Source organism: Callionymus lyra, chromosome 19 (genome assembly GCF_982586985.1).
Source record: "Callionymus lyra chromosome 19, fCalLyr1.hap1.1, whole genome shotgun sequence".
Taxonomy (NCBI): Eukaryota; Metazoa; Chordata; class Actinopteri; order Syngnathiformes; family Callionymidae; genus Callionymus; species Callionymus lyra.
The window spans coordinates 18,201,322-18,222,549 of NC_141836.1; the positions used below are offsets into that span (position 1 = coordinate 18,201,322).

The following is a 21,228-nucleotide window of genomic DNA, read 5'->3' on the forward strand; positions in this document are numbered from 1 at the left end:
TGAAGAGGAAGGAAAATACCTGACACTGGATTTGGTTCTGGGCCAAGTGAGGACGCTTCAATTCCATCGTTGGGCCCACATTGATCCAAAAACCTTAATAAATGAAGAATAAATAATTGAAATGATTAAAGTATGAGAATGAACTTCTGTGGTAGAATTGTCGACTTCCTTCATAAAAACAACTCTTCCTTTTTTAACTCCCCACGGCTTCATCACATGTATTTTCTTATCTCATCATTAAAAGTAACATTTAAGATTATTTTAAATCAACTTTGATGTTTAAAGTGCAATTCAACACAATTCTGGTGTTTTTGCATTCGACACAAAAACATGAGACTCAAAATCACGCAAAGAAATTCAAGTTCACTCGTTATTTTAATTTTATTTAATTCATTTATATTAATTTAAGTTCCAACTGTCGTAAATGCAGCCAGTGCTGACTAAATATAAATAATTTCATAGGAATTGTTTTTTACTTTCATGGGAGAATATCTCAACTTCCTTCATAAATACAAAATTATTCTTTTATATTTCCTACGATATCAAGTATTTCAAGGTACAGTTTCAGATTATTTAAACACTTTTTTGGCCCCTGAAAAGGCCTTGTTTTTGTCCTCGGGAGTTTTTGGAAAATCCACGTGACTCACGCGAGACTATCACTTGAGAGCCATATTTTTTTTTCGGACAATGCACCATAAAAAAAGTTAAAACAAAAAAAAAAAAAACCTCTCGCAGGTGATGAGAGCTTCTTGTCTGGACCGAGCGGTAACTGGATCTTTTGGCCCGGGTGAAAAAAAAAATCCGGGCTCTGGTATGGACGGGGCCAAAAAACAGCCCCGGGGTGCTTTATACGTTTATTTTAGGTAATAGAGAAGCTTGTTTTGTTACAGCCTGTTCCACCCTTTTTTCTCTCACCTCCACCGAAAATTCCTCGCATCTTGAAAAATCGGGAGGAATTAGAGGAGGCGCATGCGCAGTCTGAAGGCGCATCCACGAGAGAGAGAGAGGGAGGGAGAGAGAGAGGGAGAGAGAGAGGGAGGTGGTGACTGGAGCAGGTGAGGGAGAAAAGGCAAAGAGAAGGCGGATCAGTCTCGGATACTTCACTCCGGCACGCACACGCACGGAGGAGGAGGCGGACACAAGCCCTCAGCAAAAAAAAGCCGCTGTTGTTCACACGCTGGGTTCGTTTCCTCTCTTGGCACCGAGACCCCCGCGACCAGTTTGGACCCCTCGGAACATATTGTCTGGACTCGATGTCGTGTCGGGTCGAGCCGGCGAGCGGGACCACTTGTTGACCCCGGTGTGGCTGGAGACTGCGTCCCCTCTAGAATGGAAGTGACACTAAGAGGTCGATCGCGGCGTGGCCCCCCGAGCAGACCCCTGTGCAGGTAAAACCATGACCTGAACCTGTGGAGGTGTCACTCTTTCAGTCAGTCCCTTTAAGTCTCGATCCTCCTCCGACAACGACTTTTATTTTAATTTTTTTTAAATCAAACACCGTTTTGAGTTTTCAGGACTGAACGAACTCTTACGAACTTACGAACTTAAAAAAAAAAGTTGGGAACCAAAATTCTGAAGAACTTTGACACAGAATCTCCTGGAATCTAAAATCCACCTGGATTGAACTGGGATTTATTCGTTTCATTCAAAAGTGGATTACAACTTCTGACGGATTGAAACTCTGGTGAGTGCGATGTCTGAGTGAAAAAGTGTGTGTGTTTTAGTGTGTGTGTATGTGTCAGAAGGGAATTTTTATTGACCGGGACTGTTTCTTGGATGTGAACAAACGCTCCTGACAGATGTGATGTGTAAAACATGCTGTCATGCGTCAAATCCCCCGCTGAGAATAATCCCAAAAGCAAAACTATCGAGGATTTTGCGTTTACAAATAAAAAGGTTGTGGATTTTTTTGTGTGTTTGTTGTTGTTCAGGGAAGAAAAAGTGACAATGTTCTTTGTTGCTGCTGCTCCTTTCAAATCCTAGTCCTTGGCTCCCTCTCCTGGTTTTACTGACGCCGGAATGACGGGAAAAAGAAACGTCAAAATGTCAGAAATAAAGCGAGTTTTCGTTCAATAATATAAAGTGAATTTGGTTAACAAAATTAAAACTGTGCCCTAAATAATTAAACGGAATTAAAAATGAGAAAAAAAGTAAATTTAAAACCTGTTTTTTTAATTTAAAAATAAAGGAACTTCTGAATAAATATTATATATGTTAAATAATTAAAATAAATCATATATGAACGCGTCCCGAACTTTTAAAAACAAAAACTGGAAGCAACTGGCTCATCGACATCTATCATCCCAAGCAATTCTACAATTGCTCTTTTCCGGTGAATTTTCCTTTAATTCGATGCCAGCTCCAGCCACACCAGCGGGTCTGGTAGTCATCAGTCATCAGGTCACCGACGATCAGCACTTTTCTCGGGTCAAAACGCTCGCAGGGGTCACGGAGCGTGGCTGACGAATGTTTCCTCCATGTGTAGGTTAATGTCATACTATATAAATAAATACAATTTGCGGGAGAAAAACGACGAGTTTTATTTATTTAAAAAGTGGAAAATAACTAGGATAAAAAAAGGAGTTGCGTCAAGTACGGTTAACGATTTTATTGTAACGGTTTTACCAGTTTATTAAAAACAAAAAACAAATTTAAACCGTGTAGGGATGAGAAAAACATTTTACAATTTTATAAATCAATAAAAGATTAAATATATTTATTATTCGTTTGCTTCCAACTTCCAAAAAAAGACACTACAACTCACACCGTATGACTTTCCTCTTTAAAAAGTTGATAAAAGAAGTAAAATAACAACAGATGAATGAAACTCAAACGATAACCTTTTTAAAAATAAAAAGCATTTATTAGTACAGTAGTTTTTAGTCTTTTTTTTTTACCAGATTAAATCTTCTTCATACTAGTAAATTACATTCATTAAAAAATAGTCTTAATAGACACATTTTTAAGTGATTTAAAAACCTATTGCACTCCAGTTTCACGTGAGAGTGAAAAGGCCTGCACTTGTCTCATCATTTTAAATCACACTTTATTTAATGAGACTATTAAACTCTGTTTAGTTTGCAAAATGAATGTAAATATTTTTCACTCCCACAGTCCCAACACATAGAGGTTGATGGATGTCCCTCATTTGTCCAGAATTAGGTTTTTGTGTGTGTGTGTGTGTGTGTGTGTGTGTGTGTCCTTGTGAATTTACTGGCGACCTGTCCAGGGTGTTCTCTGGTTCCTTATGTAGCTGAGGATAAATCCTGCCATTCACTTAGGAAGTGTTTTTTTTTTTAACAGTTACATTTTAATTAAACATAACAAAAAAAATCCATCACATAAGTTAGTGACATTCATTAAAACCTAGTCTCACATGTGTGTGTAACACACTTTCAGCTGTTCCTAAAGATGAATATAAAAGTGCACGCAGAGGCCTCGACTGTAAATCTAGCATATGTACATATGTGACGCGTCAGGAATGCGTCTCATGGTCATCATGTCTTCTCCGGCTCCCCGTCTATCAGTCATACGTGATTCACACTCCGACCTGCTGCCAGATGACTGCTGTGTTGTTGAGGCACTCTGGGCCTGGGGGGCTCTCACACACACACACACACACACACACACAGGCACATACATACAGACAACCAAAGTGCAGCCTCAGAGCGTGTGTGTCGATGTTCCTGCAGCTGAAAAGCATTGGCGGCTGCGGAGTCTGTCGTCCTCCCCACTTTGTGAGCGAGATTTATGAGTGGCAGGTAAAGTCACATCCTGTTTCTTGTCCTCCCCTCAGACCGGCGGCAGTATGAAGCTGGGACTCGGCTGTGTGTGTAGGCCGTCCTGCTGGGCCGTGGGCAGTCTGCTGGACTCCAGGAACTCCGTCTTCGCCCTCACGCTCCTCACGCTCCTCATGCAGGTGGTGGTGGAGGCCAACTCCTGGTGGTGCGTATGACTCTTCCCAAAGTCTGGCTACAAAAAAAAAACAACTTGTTTAGGTCATCCAGCTTTAATGTTTGAAGGAAATGCTTTGCTTTTTTTTTCTGGACATGATTCATAGAACGTTACAGCCTGACGTGTAACTAAGTCAACGCTGCCTCAACACGTATGAAGTAATGCTACTTGCTGACTGATGCATTGGCTTACTCAGAGTGACGCCTAAATTCCTTAAATATTATAGAATTGCATTATATAAAAAAGTTTCTTAACCTTTTCACATTTTTTGATCTTAAATACACATTTTTTTTATTCAATTTTATGTTTAAGTTGACTGAAACGTGTGACATATTTCAATAGTTATTCTTTTATATGCCTTTTTTTTCTTCCTGTTGGCCTTGAATAGACACACAAGTGTTGTGTTTGTGTGCTTGCTAGGAAGCTAACTTACTATACATGTGACTTGCTAGCTTGCACAGCTATTTATCTATGAGATCAAACACAGGCAAAGTGTGACCCGGGGGCCAAATGCAGCCCTCTGACTGTATTTATGCGCCCCCACCCCAAGGTCACAGTAAAACAATAAAAAACGATAATTTATAAATATTTCTGATGGCTTACAATTTAATTATTTTACTTATTTATGTCATTAAATGACTTTTTTTCTTTTATTATTCTTTTTCGGGGGTGTTTTTATATCAAATTCAATCATTTACATGACAAATATATATGTTTTTCTTTATATAATGAATCATTGAATAATGAATAAAATATTATATAATATGAAATCAAATTACAGCTTTTTTTTTTAATAATATTTTTTTTTTTTAACTTAAAGTTTTCCCAACGTAATGAAGCTCCTTTTTATCCACAGTGTACGATGTGGCCCCCCAGTAAATCTAATAGTCGACCCCTGTTTAAGATGGACACTCTTCTAATACTTTACGCTAACAAGCTGATTGACATCCCCATGGCTTGGATTTACTATTTATTTTTTTTATATATTTTATATTGTAAACTTTTTGTTGTAAGATGTGTATGTTTTTATTTATCAAAATAGTTTTTCCTTATCTGTTGCTAGCATACAGTTAGCAACAGAATCATGGGGCCTATTTCCACAGGTATAGCTCCAAGCGAGGCGATAATGAGGTTCTCGGAGTGTAGCGGGGTCCGACTCTAACAAAAACAAAAAAAAACGTTGAGGATCACCGACTCGGCTCTGTGCTTAAACATTACCCGACCTTTCGGAGAGCCCAGTATTGGGCCGCAAACCTGTGTGTTTCTTTCAGTTTCCTCTCCTCGAGGACGCACAGGTGTAAATGATTTAGACCGCCAGAGTCTGAGCGTGTGCGTCAGTCTACGTGTGTGTTTGTATGTGTGCGTTTTTGGATTTTCCTCCATGTGTACGTGTACAGTTCTTTCCCCGGTCGATCATGTTACACTGGGGGCTAATTGTCCCTCTCTGGGGGCTCCAAGGATGCTCTGCTGTAATTGTCTTGTGGCCTGGAACCAGATGCTTGTAGTGCTGCTCGTCTCTCTCCGCTGCAGCAGAATCCTTCTTTCTATCAATCCATTATTGTTCCTCTGCAGACCCGCGCTCGCCTCTTCGGGGTTTGATTGCCGTTCTGATGGGGCGTAGCACTCGCAACTGCACAATGTCCAACTATAGTTTTCAAAACCCTCATTTTTGTTCCCCGTCTCTGGATCAAGATGGCGCTTGCTTCTGATTCTTGGGGGGGCCAAGATTCAAGAGGCCAAATTCAAACCATCAAAAGAAATCTGCTTTCTAAACTTTTTGTGAAGTTCCCTCACATCCACATTCAGGTTTCTGTTTTGGATCTGGGAGCTTCATAATCCCATGATTGTCTCGCTCGGGAGTCCATTTCCTCTCACACTCTGGACAAGTCTTTCCTCTACCCATGCCTACGGTTAAAAAAAAAAGGACTTCCTTGTCTATGGAAAGGCAAAACTCTTCTTTCTATAACAGCTCCCACAGAATAAAACCTTTTTTTTTTTTTTACTTTCCCCTTGAACTATCCAGACCAAGATGCTAATAAGTGTCGGCGACATCCTTCGTTTTACATTAAATTCTCCATAATTCATAACTCGTGTTACAAGTAAAAGTGACTTGAGTGTTGACCCAAGATTATTTGATGTCTCCACCTGAAAAAGGTCTACTTTATCATCTCAGCAGGGGGGCGATAAACTCCCATTACTTAGCATTAAGCTACTGTGCAAGATATGGGACAAATGAAGAAGTCTAAGCAAAGTTATCGCTTAAATTTATAGTTTTTATAGACCTGAACTCAAGTGTCGTAAATACTTTTAGAGCCTCCTCAGTGACACGTTTCAGTCACACTTTAGTTGAACGTCCTTCGGTGGATCACCCACCAGCACCGCTAAAGCATCAATGGGATGCTAGCGTTCAAACTAAATATTCTCGAGTTCAGTTACATGTAAAGCAGGCGTGTCCGGAGAAAGGTGCACGGGTCGTGTCAGAATGAGAATGAGAATTGATTTTAATGGCCATTTTCAGTGCGAAACCGCTACATTTATTTCAGTGTTGTGTTAAACATGAAAAAAAAAAAAAACTTCAAATTGCATAATGCAGAATAAGTCATGTAGTGTGTGGCCTCTGACAAAAACCTTTAGCTCTTAATAAAATCGTTTTATATGTCACCTCAATATTACAGTTCTGTTCATTCAAATTTTTTTTTTTTACACCTGACTGTTGCTTAACATGTTCTTTACACCTTGAAGTAAATATATTTATACGTTACACTTGCACTTATAAGATCTATTTATGTTTGTAAAAATAAATTGTGCATTTATGTTTTATGGACAATATTAACACATGCTGACATAATGTATGTTTTTTAAACATTAATGGATGTATTTCCTTAAAAATGAAGACAAATAACAATGGCAGATAAATGTATATCTTTCCCCCTCAAACCCCCCTTCCTCCCTTTAAAGAATATATCTCTGATCTAATTGTGGCGTGTTTTCCCCTTCATCTCTAATTGAAAAATTCAGTTTTCAATTTGGAAAAAAACATTTGATTATTTCCATCGTATTTAAATCAAACATTATATTCATCCATGAACCCAAACTTTGCACATTGGTTGATACTTGTTTCTTTGTCTTCCTCCCAACATTCATCATAATATTAATCATATGCTTATTTAATCGGGTCCACGTGGAATCTGTGGAACTTTTTAAAAGCTTGATTACATTGAATTTATACTGGTAAAAAATATATATTGCTCACGTTTATTTTATAAGGAACAGAATGGATGGAACCCTCTAGTTAGGAGACCAAAATCCCCCCCCAAAAAATAGGCTTTTGTGAGTGTTTGGCTGGTGACATACATGAGTGAAAACAACTGCATTTGTATCTCTACCATCCAGGTCTTTGGCAATGAACCCGCTCCTGATCCCCGAGGCCTACATCATAGGTGCCCAGCCTCTGTGCAGCCAGCTGGCCGGACTGTCCCAGGGCCAGAAGAAGCTCTGCCAGCTCTACCAGGACCACATGCAGTACATCGGCGAAGGCGCCAAGACCGGGATCCGGGAGTGCCAGTACCAGTTCCGGAATCGCCGGTGGAACTGCAGCACGGTGGACAACTCCTCTGTATTCGGACGGGTCATGCACATAGGTGAGGAAACACAACACCGGCCCCGCATGTGACCCATCCTCGTCCGTGATTAACTGTCGTGTGTGTGCCGTTGATGCTCGGCAGCTGTTGGACGGAATAGTTGTTGGGTGATGTTGTTGGATAAATCATGTGTGGCTCACAAAACCAGATCCTGTCATGGAGCGAAATGGAAGCAGAGAATGTGCTTCTCCCTTGATGAATGAAACACACATGCACACACTGTAGTCGCTGCCCTGTACTTAGGAGTAATGCGAGTGTGGCGGGCGAGCTGACATACATCACCTTGTCAGAGAAGGTCTGTTTTGTGTGTATTTGGCTTCTCAGATCTCGTGTAAAAATGGTCAATTTTCACTTTAAAGGACATCCTGTTCCCGGAGTCCATGAAAGAACCTGGTAGTTTCCTTTTGAGAAGAGCACTTGTTTTGTAGATGAGAAAGAAGCATGTTGGGCGTGCAGGAGAAACTAGATCCATTGAACAATGAAAGTAAAAGATTCTATTTGTAATTTTTCATAAGGGCAAAATACTAATGTTAATGCTGAACATGATTCACTGTGAGTTTCGGCAAGAACCTGTGAAATTAAAGCAAAAAATATGAAAATGTAGTTCAGTTAAACCTGGGCATATCACTGAGTCCCCACATTGTTCACAGTATATAACGTGTCCCCTTCGGAAATTCAACTACCCACCCCTGCTCCAAGTTGTGTGTAGGTGTGAACGTTGTGAGTCCATGGTGTCACCATGTAACGGGGAATTAAAAATAATTTAATATGGTGGATCTCTCCTCAGCAAAATAGGAAAATACTTAAAAGAAAAACAGATGTAGCACTTGATGGTGTTCAAAAATTACAATCTGGCTCCACAAATCTTTTGAAGATTCCTCAGTCTGTCAAATGATGCGGTACTCCTGTTGAGTCAGAGTCGATACCGCCACCTGCTGCCCCTCTGAGCTCAATGCAATCAACAGCAATACAAATTTTAAAATAGTTACTGGATTGTGAAAAAAAAAAATCATTTTCCTTCATCTAGTGCAAATACTTTGGCAAAAACCCAATACGTGGTTCCCCAAAATCCAATGTTAAAATAGAAAATGGCTTCAATGTGTATCACACTTGGTGTGATTTATAAAAAATGAAAAAATATTGCATTTTTTAAGCATTTTTGTTAGCAATGAGCTTAATGGGACAGCTGATGGTGTAAGCGACACAGTTTTACAGTTTTTGCTTGCACAGCACACGTCAAAGAAGATCCGTCTGAACCATGGACGAATCCTTCAAAAAATGTGTGAGTCCAGATGGTATTCTTGCACGCCAGAAAAAATTGTACCATCTGTTTCCCATCCTATTTTCAAATAACACTGTTTTAAATTATTTTATCGACAGATAAATTGGATGATGGCATAACCTCTCTTCTTTTAAGTGAAGCTAACCGGCTAGCTAGCTCGAGTCGGCGTGACGTGTGAGTGACATCCTCTTCAAGCTGCCGCAATTTTAAGGGTTACTGCAAACTACCGCACCGTTTTCCTTCGACATACTTCACGGAACTGTCAGTGAGACCTCCGCTGCCACATTTCTAATAGGATGAATGGAATAAGTGGTGAATGGAATTCTGTATGTGGTGATTACAGCTTTTAAAAATAACATTATAAGGGCTCGATGGCATCGTGGCCTTCCAGAAATAATGTTCCTGTGACTCGCGATGATCCGCAGACCATGCTGTCACCACTACATGGTACAATTTCTTTGGCAGAAAGAAAGTTCCAGTGAAAACCGATCACCCAGAGGTCTGCAAACGATCCCGGGTACAAGGCCCGGTGTTTTAGGAAAGATAAACCTCTGGTGAATATTTCAAAGTGTGACAGGATTCTCAATTGAAACGGATCTTAAGGGAAACACTGCTGAGTCGGCGGTAATTGTCTGTTGACTTCTAATGGTTTCAACCTCACCGATGCGAGTCTGGTTCTTCCAGGAGACTTTTTTTTTTTTTTTCAACACCCTCTGATTCTCATTGTGAGTTTGAAGACAATATATCTGGAAAAAATGGTGTACCCGTCGTTCCGCTGTCGGACACGGTTTTCCACCTCCTGGGCCTGGCTCTGCAGACTCCCTCCCCCCCCCCATCCACAAATCACTCCTCGCAGAAGCCTCATCAGCGACTCCTCTCATTCCTCCTCGCTCCCGCAGCTCGACTTCCATTTCAGGGCCAGTCTGGGCCAAGTAAACAGGTTCTCCTCTGTACGCGTCTGTTTGACAAGCTGTCCGTCTGTCTGCTGGCACCACTTCCTCGGGATGGATTGAAGCTCGTACGAGACGGATAAATCTCGCTTCCCTCTCTGATCGCCTCCTGCCAGCGTATTCCACCTGGACGTCGGTCGGGCTTTCCACTCCTACATCAGCCGCTGTCGTCTCCGTCCATTGTCTTCGTCTAGAGATCTGGACAATTGAGATCGTCTCATTTTTCCGCTCTCCGTCTCTTTAACGTCTTTCCTTCGACCTCCGTACGAGTTTGTGTCTGTTATTGTCATTTGAACAAGAAGATATTCTACTGTTTTAAATCATCAACACTCAAAACTTCAGAGAATCATTGTCAGTGTTGAATTGCGCTTCAAGGCACTGGAGGGCGCTATTCTCTCTCTGGCCATTCTCCAACAAAAGCAAACTATTTCCCTGTTTAACATGTTGGTGACAAGATGCCTGCAGCTCAAATAATCAGCAGAACTTAAGTGCACACTGGATAAAATGTCATTGAGAGAATCTTAAAACAAAAAATGACACTAGCTTGATGGAACTGCAGATTTATATTGGATGAAACAATAGTTATATGGACTTTGAAAGCGCCACCATTTTGGATTTCAGTGGGAAAAAAAAGAAGTATATTTACGACTAAAGAATATTCTTCTTTCTATTGGTGGATATTGTTCTACCTCGCTAAGGACAACAATCTATTTTGATTGTAATGCATACGGACGTTCCTGTTGCATTCAAATTAATGATGTGTCCCTGTCATAAAAATGTCCCAAAATTTGATAAATTAATTGGAGACACATAAAAGCTCCAAAATATTCAAAGTTACAAAGTTGTAGGGTGATCAATTTCACCCCAATTTAATTTAAAGTCTTCCTCACTCTTCATCACATTTTTAAACCGCTTTATGGTTGGATTTTGCCTGCTTGGGATCTTGGCTCCTGCAAGGGTTTTTGCAAAGATGTTTGGGGTACCTCTTAAAGAAGCAGCGTGTTTGTATAGACCAGAGCAGTGGTCCGGGGACCACTACCGACCCATCAGGCATTTGTTACCTGGCCCAACAGAAAGAAAAGAGAAAAAAAAGTCATGTAAATTCTGATATGTTGATTTTATTTTTCCTAATTTCTGAAAAGTGATTGATTTTAGGAAAAAAAAACTCACTTTCTTAAGTGAGATTAGCCTGTGAGTCTTAAGATGTTAAGACACTTGTTACATTTAAGTAAAGAAAAAACAACAACTGCAAACTAGAGAAATTGGTTTTACTGTTTTTATCTGAAGGTCGGTTGTGGATATAATGGAAAAATTAAATATACTAAACATAACTTTTCGTGGAGCGACCTATTCATGCTTGACCCTCCTCTCGCCCACAGGAAGCAGAGAAACGGCGTTCACGTACGCCATCAGCGCCGCCGGCGTGGTGAACGCGGTGAGCCGGGCCTGCAGAGAGGGGGAGCTCTCCAGCTGCGGGTGCAGCCGCGCCGCCCGGCCGAAAGACCTGCCCCGGGACTGGCTCTGGGGCGGCTGCGGGGACAACCTCAACTACGGCTACCGCTTTTCCAAGGAGTTCGTGGACGCCCGGGAGCGGGAGAAGAGCTACCCCAAGGGCTCGCAGGAAAGCGCCCGACTCATGATGAACCTGCACAACAACGAGGCCGGGAGACGGGTACGATGCCACCTCAGTGAATGCAAACGTTGAATTTTCAGGCTCGTTTTAGGGGAAACTATGATGTTTTCAGTTCATAAAAGGGGCAGACGGTTCGTTATACTGAGTATAAAATTGTTAAATATCGCTTCCAAATCAGTTGGAGATTACTGGACTGCGATAGGGTTTCTTGCCAAGGTCGATTGTCACGCCTTTACACAGCTCCAGCTGGAAATGCCTCTGCTGTTATCACATGTCCGTGCTGATCTTTTTGTGCGTTGTTCGCGGTTACCTCATTGTCATTGATATTAAATTCTCTTCATACATCTGAGGTGAGCACAGAGAGGCCATTCCGCGTCCACAGGAGATTGAATCATCATCATCTCCCAGACTTTTTGAAACCACCTCAAAGAAAACTTTCGATAGCAGATATCTGTCGGCAAGAGATCTGAAGCTGAAAGATGTTTTAACGGATCCTTTTTTTTCCTTCAGACGGTGTCGGATCTTGCGCACGTTTCCTGCAAATGCCACGGGGTCTCCGGCTCCTGCAGCCTGAAGACCTGCTGGCTGCAGCTGGCCGACTTCCGCAAGGTGGGCGAGACGCTGAAGGAGAAGTACGACAGCGCGGCGTCCATGAAGCTCAACGGCCGCGGCAAGATGGTGCCCATGCACAGCAAGTTCAACCCCCCGACCAGCCACGACCTGGTCTACATAGAGACCAGTCCAGACTACTGCCACAAGAACCAGACCACGGGCTCCCTGGGCACCGTGGGGCGCCTTTGCAACAAGACCTCGGAGGGGATGGACGGCTGCGAGCTCATGTGCTGCGGCCGCGGCTACGACCAGTTCAAGGCGGAGATCGTGGAGCGCTGCCACTGCAAGTTCCACTGGTGCTGCTACGTCAAGTGCAAGCGCTGCACCAAAATGGTAGACCAATTCGTCTGCAAGTAGAGCGTGATTCCCTGTGCGGTGGCTCGCGGACGACGGCCAGCGGACTCGCCAGCACGCCGATCACAGGAAGAGAATGGAAGAAAGAAACTATATAAATTATATTTATAGAGTTAAACAATTATGCCTTTGCAGAAAGACTGACTTTTTTTTTTTTTTTTTTTTCCTCGAAAAAAAAAAAAAATGTTTTTCAGAAAACTGTCATGAAATATTTATTTGAGATTGTTATGTTTTATTCTGGCCAAGTCATCACCAGCTGATTTTAACCTTTTTTTTTTTTTTTAAAGTGCCTGAAAGTCAAATCTTTTTTCGGAAAAAAACGGATGAGGCGTAGTCGTGCAGAGGCTGTTGTTCATGGATGTGTTTCATGGGTTAAATCCCAAACAAGCTACCACATCCCAGCGGCGATCTCACCGTGAAGAGTGAGGAACACTGTTGGTTAATCTCACTCGGATTTAAAAAGTTGGGTGGGGGTGGGGGGGGGGTTGGATCCCCAAATGTGCTGCAACAAGCCCCTACATCATGATGCACTTTGATTCAGTGTGAACGTGTCTGATCAATTGTTATTTTGAACTCCAGTACAACTGCAGAATATATCAATATTATAGCCTACACTGTCTCAATATCAATCCAGATTATCCATTTAACAATATTCTACAATACGTACCCAGGTTTGAGTATATACGGGCAATGTTGTGGTTAGCGTGGTGAAGTAGTCGATGTTCTGTGTGTGTGTGTGTGTATATAGTCTGTCTATCCAGTCAATCAGTAAAAGTGTATTTATTTTCTTCAACCAGTCCCTTTTACGGCCAAGCGGCTCATCGCCATCATCACATCGTAGACCCAGCACATTTGGAATTCGTCACTGAAGCGGCTCTTCACGGTTTTTGTTTTGTTTTTCAAAGGGAAATGCACCTTATCGTTCCACGAAAACTCACAACTGTCCACTGTCACTTCGGATCTTTACTCACACTTTTCCAAGACCACTCTGCTCACCCGCCCTGTGATGATTCTGACAAAAATTCTCTCTCGCCAATCCAACAATGTATATTTAAAAACATGAACTTGAGGTTGGTTCAACTGAAATGTGTTATAGCTGATATTTTGTTACTTTTTACAAATTGGCTCTACTTTGTTTCAATAAATATCAAATATAAAAACCAACTCGGTGGAAGTCGCTCCACGTTTTTTCTCGTTAAAGTTCAAGTGGTCTAAATATGTGGACCGACGCCATCGTGGTAGTGAATCAACAGACCAGCGTTGGTGTTTGAAGTATCCTGGAGGAGCCTGCGAGGGTGACCACCCATGTGTTTTGTGGATTTGTGGAAAGCATATAACTGGTTTCCTTATGGAGACGCTGTGGAAGGCGCCGCGGCAGTAAATGGTAAGGGACTCTCTAATAAAGACCATACCATCTTTCTACACCTAAAGGTAATAAAAAGAAATATATAAGCTTGGAATCCAAAACACATTTTCTTTTACCTTTTACATTAAAGGTTCCAAATAAGATTATATCAAAGTTAAAATGTTGATTTTTACATGCTAGTCAGTAGGTGAACATTTATGTATAACGTGTGTTTTGGTTTTGGCAATCCTTCCACCAAACTAATGAAAGTCAATCGACACTGGCTTTTTTATTTGCTTTGGTCTTAAATTCCTTTTAATGTTATCCATTTTCTGTCTAACCCAGATGTCGACTTTCATGGATGAATTCATCTAAACCACCCCATGAACATGCAATCCATTCGGGAACCAAATACATTCATTTATTTCATTCAAATATATCCTTAATTTGGGAAGGTTTTTCTTTGAATAATTTTACAATTCAGATCCTCAATATATTTAAAGATACAAAATTATATGGGGTGGGAAATTTGACCTAAGAATGACAGTCGCTAGTGCTTTTCTAGGACTAGCTATGCTAGCTAGTACAGCATTCAGTTAATATTTATCTTTACTTGACAGAATGTACTGTATTATGGGCTGGCTAAACAAACAAAGCATTTTTTTTTTCCTTTCAAGGGCACAAGAATTGATGTTAAATTTTTTTAAATTAAAACGGGTCAAAACAATGTAGGTTTCCATTATTCTTGAAAATGTGAACAAATGGATTAATATAGCTGACGGAAAAACCCAAATTCCCCCAAAAAACAAAAGAATAAATTAAATCAACCCTTGTAGTCTCTGGGTCAAGGTGACCCGGTGGCCTGACAACAAATGTGTTTGAGGTATCCCTGGTGTTTTACAGTAATACATATGCAGACACAGAGGACATTCACCGCAAACGCATCGGCCACTGGGTCACCTTGACCCATGGATAACGCAACGATTATGGTTGCTTGATATGTTTTAGGTATGAAAATATTTCAGTAATAGGGGTTTAGGTTTAGGTTATATTACTATTGTTAAAATAAAACATTGTTATTTTAAGGGGAGATCGATATGCTTTCACAAAGTCTCTAAAGATTTTTCGATATGTAACTATATCACAAAAAATGCAATGGAAACTTTTTCACTGTACTGTGTAGTCACGTCAAGAAAATACTTTTGTAACTGTCATACTTGAATAATACTATCCATTTTAGATGGTAAACAAGGGTTTTAAACGTACGTCTTCCACCTCTGTGCAATTTAACCCAATGTTTAAGCCAGAAAAAAATGCTTTAATGGAAAATATTGTGCTTTGCCAATGTTTTAGATCTTCCATGTCCTCTCCATAAAGACACACATTGGATGTCTCTAGTCTATAAGGCTCGTCTCGGCTTGGTTCCTATCTATTTAAACACTTTTTCTTAATGCTTCAAATGATGGTTTGCTCAACGTGTATTGGGTTAAAAACACATACATACTTCTAACGTTGGTGACTTTGGCTCCTGCAAGTGTTTAAGTGTCAACTGTCTTTGTAATAGTCAATGTAAAGGTAACAAGTTACATAAATTGCTGTGTTCATATTATAAATAATACATATTTTGTTTTACATGTTCAAAAGCTCCTCTTAAAAAGTCAGTGTCTGACAGCAACTTGTTGGGGAAAAAATCCATAAAAATAGCTTTTGGGCATCTGTGTTTTGAAGTATCATTGCACACGAGAGGAAGCCACAAACTTCCTGCTGACATGTTTTCTGTTTTGCCCCGTTGGAATACGAGGAGTGTTAATAGAGACGGATCAACTGAGAATGTGGTGTCCCTCAGGGCTCCGGTTGTGGCTGCACTTGACGCTGATTAATCACACCATGACGGGAGAATAGAGGAGAGGGATTTTCAGGATGCATCAGTCTGGTGGAGAACGGGTAGTGTCTAGGAAAGAAAAAAAGAAGATAATGAGAAACACGGGATTACACAAGGAGGAGGCCTGAGGTGCTCGGAGAAGGCCCTGGAAACTCTGCCATGGCGGTGTCAGGGCTTTTGACAGGTACTCATTTTTCATCTGGAGAAATGATGCCGACATCAGGAGCGCATTCCATATGTGACCCTGTCAAGTGTGGCAGTGCACTCGCGTCTTCTGGATACAATTTGTTACTTCATGACAGACGTTTACATTTTTGATTCGGCCTCCAATCATCAGACGGCCTGAGAAGCTGAAATGAAATGTTTATTCTATATATACGTAATGTCGTTTTTTTCATCACCAGGATTTATCAGGAACCTTCTCCTGCCAAAAGAGAGGCTTCATTCCAGCAGCTTGGTTTCGTTTGAACGTAAAAGGAGATCCAGGTGTGCAGTTCGCCGAGGGAACCCGACACCTGCAGGTGCACAGGTACGACTCCACTACCTGCATCCCCTGAGAATGTGGGCGACGGTGTGGATATTTACATACCTCACCTGAAAAGGTGTGGTTTGCCAGGTGAGAGGCTGTTGTACGCTGCTGTTCACATGAATAAGTGTTTTTTAAAAGTTAGGTGCTTAGTCCATATCTTAACATCTTCACAGTTTATTCATTCGAGTTTTGACATGTATTCACCCATGACTTTAGCCTCAACGTCAATGTCAGCTGTGGTACAAATGTATCTGGTGGAAAAAACACCGAACTTTCTGTTTCATTATAGTTTTAAAAATAGAGGGTCCGGGCTAGCAGCCGCATATAGACACATTTTCCAAAATTAAATTGGATAATACACGATAAAAATACATATGTGATTATGATTCACTTTCCATTTGAACTTGGAAAAGTTGATTTAATTTATTCCCCCCAGTTCAAAGTCGGGTGAAACTATTGTAACATCCCTTCGTTGGAAATTCTTTAAAGTGAACTCAAACAACCTCAAGAAAACAATCCAATATGCGATGGAACAGCAGAATAAGAGGTGTCATCCTCCTCAAGATGAATTCATTTTTTAGTATTTTTCTGCAGTCTTTGTTTCAAAATATCTCAAGGTATATTATTTATAAATATGTTTTACTATAGTTGTCTAATTAACCAAGCTCCCTCGTTAATAGTTTCCACCTGGGTAACACGCTCTCAGCCAATAAGATTACGTACACGTGTCACGTGACCTGCTTTTCCTGCAGGTGCGCGATTCTATGACGCCGTTATTTTTTTCAAGTGTTTTCAGCAAGTTTCAGCGTTTTTGTCTCCAAACTTTCAAGAGAAAGATTTGAGAAGCGACAGAGGAAGACGTTGGTTGAAGATGGAAGCGATGACGTCGAGTTCTGGGCAGCTAACAGTCAAAGAAGGAGCGACAGATGAGTACAATGTTTCCACATGTTTGAGTCTTGCATTGAATTACCGAAGATAAACATGACAAAATATATTAATATATTAATATTATTGTAGTCAATTCTACAATAGTCTAAAGTCTGTTAATAAGTACATGGAATTAAAACGGATATATATTCAATATTGTTCAGTGGTAGAATCTAATTCGTTATGAATCCTAACAAAATTAATTTATCAACTTTTTTTTCTAAATCTCACTACAAACCCCATTAGCGTCTTATTAATTTAAGTTTGGATATTATTTTTTAAATTTGTGATTTGCTCAGGAGTCATTGTTGCAATTTATCTGTCCAACACCAGCGTTTACAGATATTTCCTTTTAACGACTGCCTTTTACTTTTATTGTCCCTTTTGTTTTATTTATTTATTTAGTTTTTTATAAATACCACTTTATGTGGATCAATTTATTAAAAAAAACATTTTCTTAAATTGTAATCATGTACATATAACAGATTATTTTATTTCCTGTGGTGTTCTAGAGCAGGGCTGTGGATATCAAATAAAGTGGTTTAGATAAGTGTCCTACAGAAAATTGCCTCAATTATTCTGAATGATCAACTGCTTTTATTGTACAGATACAATTATTATTCATCAATACAAGAAAAGGAATACTTGGAGAAGAAAATATTTTGTCTTGTAATCACTTTTTATATTACAAAAACATTAACGTTGAAAAAAAACCCCAATACATAGCGTTTTCCCTTTTTATATTTTAATGATTTTTTATTTTAGACATTCATGACTTGTGACTTGAAACTCTTTAACAGTTTTTTTAATACCGTTCTTCACAAATTTACTTTGCCTGCATGCTCGGGGAATAGGATTATGCGTTTCAACTAAACAGTTCCTGCCTAACTCGAAGCATCTTTGGTTGTTTCCACTCGCCCTCGAACTTACTCCTGGTGGAGCGGGCCGTCATAACATAGCGCCGAAAAACAGGGCCCACGTCACAACAACATTGGAGGAATTGCTGGTTTGTCTGTTGCTGTTTTTGTCGGCGGCGAATAAGAAAGGAAAGCTGAGGGTAAGCTAATGGTATCTTAAAAGCTATCGCTCCTTGTTTAATTTTGTAATGGCTGTCTGTTATTGCTAATGGGTGTTAAAAGATATGCTGCATTTGTTTTTCAGATGGTTCTTGTTTTGCAATGTTGTTGGTCTGGACGAGCAACCAAGCCAGTGTTGAGATGAAATGGTCCCCCCACGAGTGGCTGCATAGTGGATTAAAACTTCAGTTTGTCCCAAGAATTGTTTAGTTATCCATTATGTAGAATCCATGCCCCTAACAAGGGGGTGGTGTGGACGCTTTTTACCGGTACAGGAGGGCCTTTATGCATGTCATTGTGAATTTTGAAAAATAACAAATTATTTCTTACGTAATGCTATTTAATAATATTCAGAGAAATTCACTCATAATGATAATTATATCAAAGTATGTAAAACTGGACAATAAAAATGTAAACCCAACAACCTGACTAAATTTACCCTAAACCTTTTTACTAGCTTGCATCGTTTTTCCGCCTAAAAGACAACATATTACTAAGATCTTGCCTCTTTTGTTGAAAAAATAAATAACTTTAAAGAATGCTATCAAGCTGACTAATCTTTCAAACGTCGTTTGTTTCTTGCGTTTGGACATTTTTCAGTGATGTCACACTCGGTGGCAGTCAGTCCGTCAAGGTCCCCTCTAAGTACTGGCTCAGCTCGCTTGAAACCACAGCGGAGCTGTGATAAAAATAGTACAGTGCAAGTGGAAATGCACCAAAAATCATGTAGCGTCTAATGGAGGGCTAATGCGCGGTTGTGGAAAAGGTCTATCAGCGTCCAATTAACCACCAAACTGAGGCAGTATTTCAATATTAATGATGTACCGAGACTTTTTGAGGTTACCATGAAGACAAAACAATATTTTTATTAACAAAAGCACACATGCACTCCTGCTTTTCTGACACTAGAGGGAGCCAGAAACATTTTTTGAAATACTTAAGACTGGGCGTTTAATATTAGTTTGTGTCTTCATACTGAATGCATTAAAAATATTTTGACTAGGTTGAATCGTTTTAAACAGACTCTGCTCTCTGGCCCTGACTGAAGTGTGAGCTGAACCAACTTACTTTCCAAGTTACTACACAAGTTCTTTGACTGCTAGTGCAACATACTGTCCCATTTAAACTTGACTATTTATGCAAATACTATTCAAAATTGTAAGAAAGTCCCTTTTTGGCAATCATAACCAAACTCCACCAACCACACATGCTCAGTTAATTTGCTTTGGTTACCACAATTTTAAACTACAAAGCATTTGTTACAAACAGGCCACAATTAAATGGCGTTAATGGCTGAATATAAATTCTTTTTTTTTTTTTTTTTTCTCGTATGGTCTTGATTTAAGAATAATTCAGTTATATTTCAGTAGAGAAGATGAAGCAAAACATTATCAACTGTTACCCTGCACCACAGTTTGTATGGGAGTTTAAAATGCTGCATCCTTTTTTATTTTTTTTTAAAAAATTTTATGTGGCATAAATGTGCTTTTTAATAAAATTTCCATCAAATTGTTTATCCATTTGTAATTTTTTGCATCCCACTCATTTGTCTGATACACTAGCATTTGAAAAGTAGGTAAATGTCAATCAGACACAAACTTGGTAAGCATTCTTTAACCTCAGTGGCTACAATATACAGATCTATTTTTTTGATGGTGTGAGTGACGTTGGTGCGTCTCTGACCGTGCGGTGGAGTTTTTGCATTCACACGAGGGTTGTAATTACGATGATGAAGAGATCAGCCTGGATACAAACTGAGGTTCACACGGCTTATCGAGCGGTTTTCACTTCATTCTTTTTTCCACTGCATTAACATTCTTCTGCGATTCTTCGTGACAAGTCGTGTTTTACAAAAGCAAAGCAGCTGGTTGGTTTAAGCGTCGGGATGCCCCTACTGTGAAGCGCTTCAAACCGGCTTTGTAGGTTCATACAGTTTCGCTGCGGGAACGGGAGGCAATAAAAAAAAGGATCCGCACGTAACCATGTGATCCGTTTACACCCCATTTGATCAGCTGTTAAACAAATGCTTCGCTTGAGTGTTACTGGTTATCTTGGTGCTGCCACAACAAATAGTGGCGACCCTGTCCCAGCAAGAAAACCTTCTTCAGTACAATGAATCTGAAATCATGCTCATACTTTTACAGCTCTGGCAAACATCAGCTTTCCGACTCTCTTTGCTGACTTTTACAGTAAAACCTTCATAAAGGTACAATCGAGCCAAAATAAGAGCAGCTCCGCAGCGCTGCTTTTAGACCCAGTTGGGGTTGCGGTTGTGTGTTTTAGAGAAAAAAGGGCAGGACACCACACTGTGACGTTGCGAATGGTCTGGATTGGATCACAGTATTTGGTGCCACATTCACCAGCTCCCCCACCCCCGCAGCCTCTCTCTCCCGTCGATCCCACCCCCAAAAACCACTCGTACCACAAGTTGTTTCAGTCGGACGCAACCAAGTGAAAATAGAAGCTTTTCAATGTCCATGACTGAGGCTTTTCAGCGTGTAAGTGAGGGAAGTACGCCGTCCAATTTAAACCGATGTGAAATTTGACTTCATGGATCGGCTTTTCGTTATTATAGCTTGAGTGTTTATTTGTTTAGTTTGGGTGCGCGTTATTGTTTCCGTTCTTATTACAGCTGTCGAGCAGGGAAACTGAGGATATCCCAGGAGACAATTCCAACTGGAAATGTCAACAAAACGGAGGCTGTGTACTGCACTGAAATGGCTGCCGTGGTGTTCACAGATGTGGGAAACCTATTTACTTGCGCGGCGCAGTAATTGTGTCCTGAATGTCAAAATGTTCTTTAACCATTTTCTTCGGTTCAGAGTTGCACTGTTGGTTCTGAAGGAGGTGTTTATGGTTTGGTATATTGTCTGTTCACTTGAGCTTGAAACGCTGCCCCACAAGGAGCCAAGTGCCAGGTCAGAGCCAAGAGCTGAGTGATTCTGTCAGCCCGTTAAGCCTCAATGGATTACATGGAAGTGGGCCCCTGGGCTCGCCCTGACATCAGCGTAGATCTGCCAGGTGATGGTTTGAGTATCGTCCA

The 21,228-nt window shown here is 40.5% G+C and overlaps 1 protein-coding gene across 1 annotated transcript; it reads left to right on the forward strand.

The window, feature by feature from the left end:
- The first annotated feature begins 1,104 nt into the window (after positions 1 to 1,104).
- wnt5a (wingless-type MMTV integration site family, member 5a) lies at positions 1,105 to 13,590 on the forward strand. The gene is made up of 5 exons (XM_087780815.1): positions 1,105 to 1,684; positions 3,797 to 3,945; positions 7,348 to 7,595; positions 11,207 to 11,499; positions 11,971 to 13,590. Exons 2-5 carry the CDS (start codon positions 3,809 to 3,811, stop codon positions 12,427 to 12,429), a joined length of 1,137 nt encoding a protein of 378 aa, XP_087636941.1. The 5' UTR covers positions 1,105 to 1,684; positions 3,797 to 3,808; the 3' UTR covers positions 12,430 to 13,590.
- The last annotated feature ends 7,638 nt before the right edge of the window (positions 13,591 to 21,228 follow it).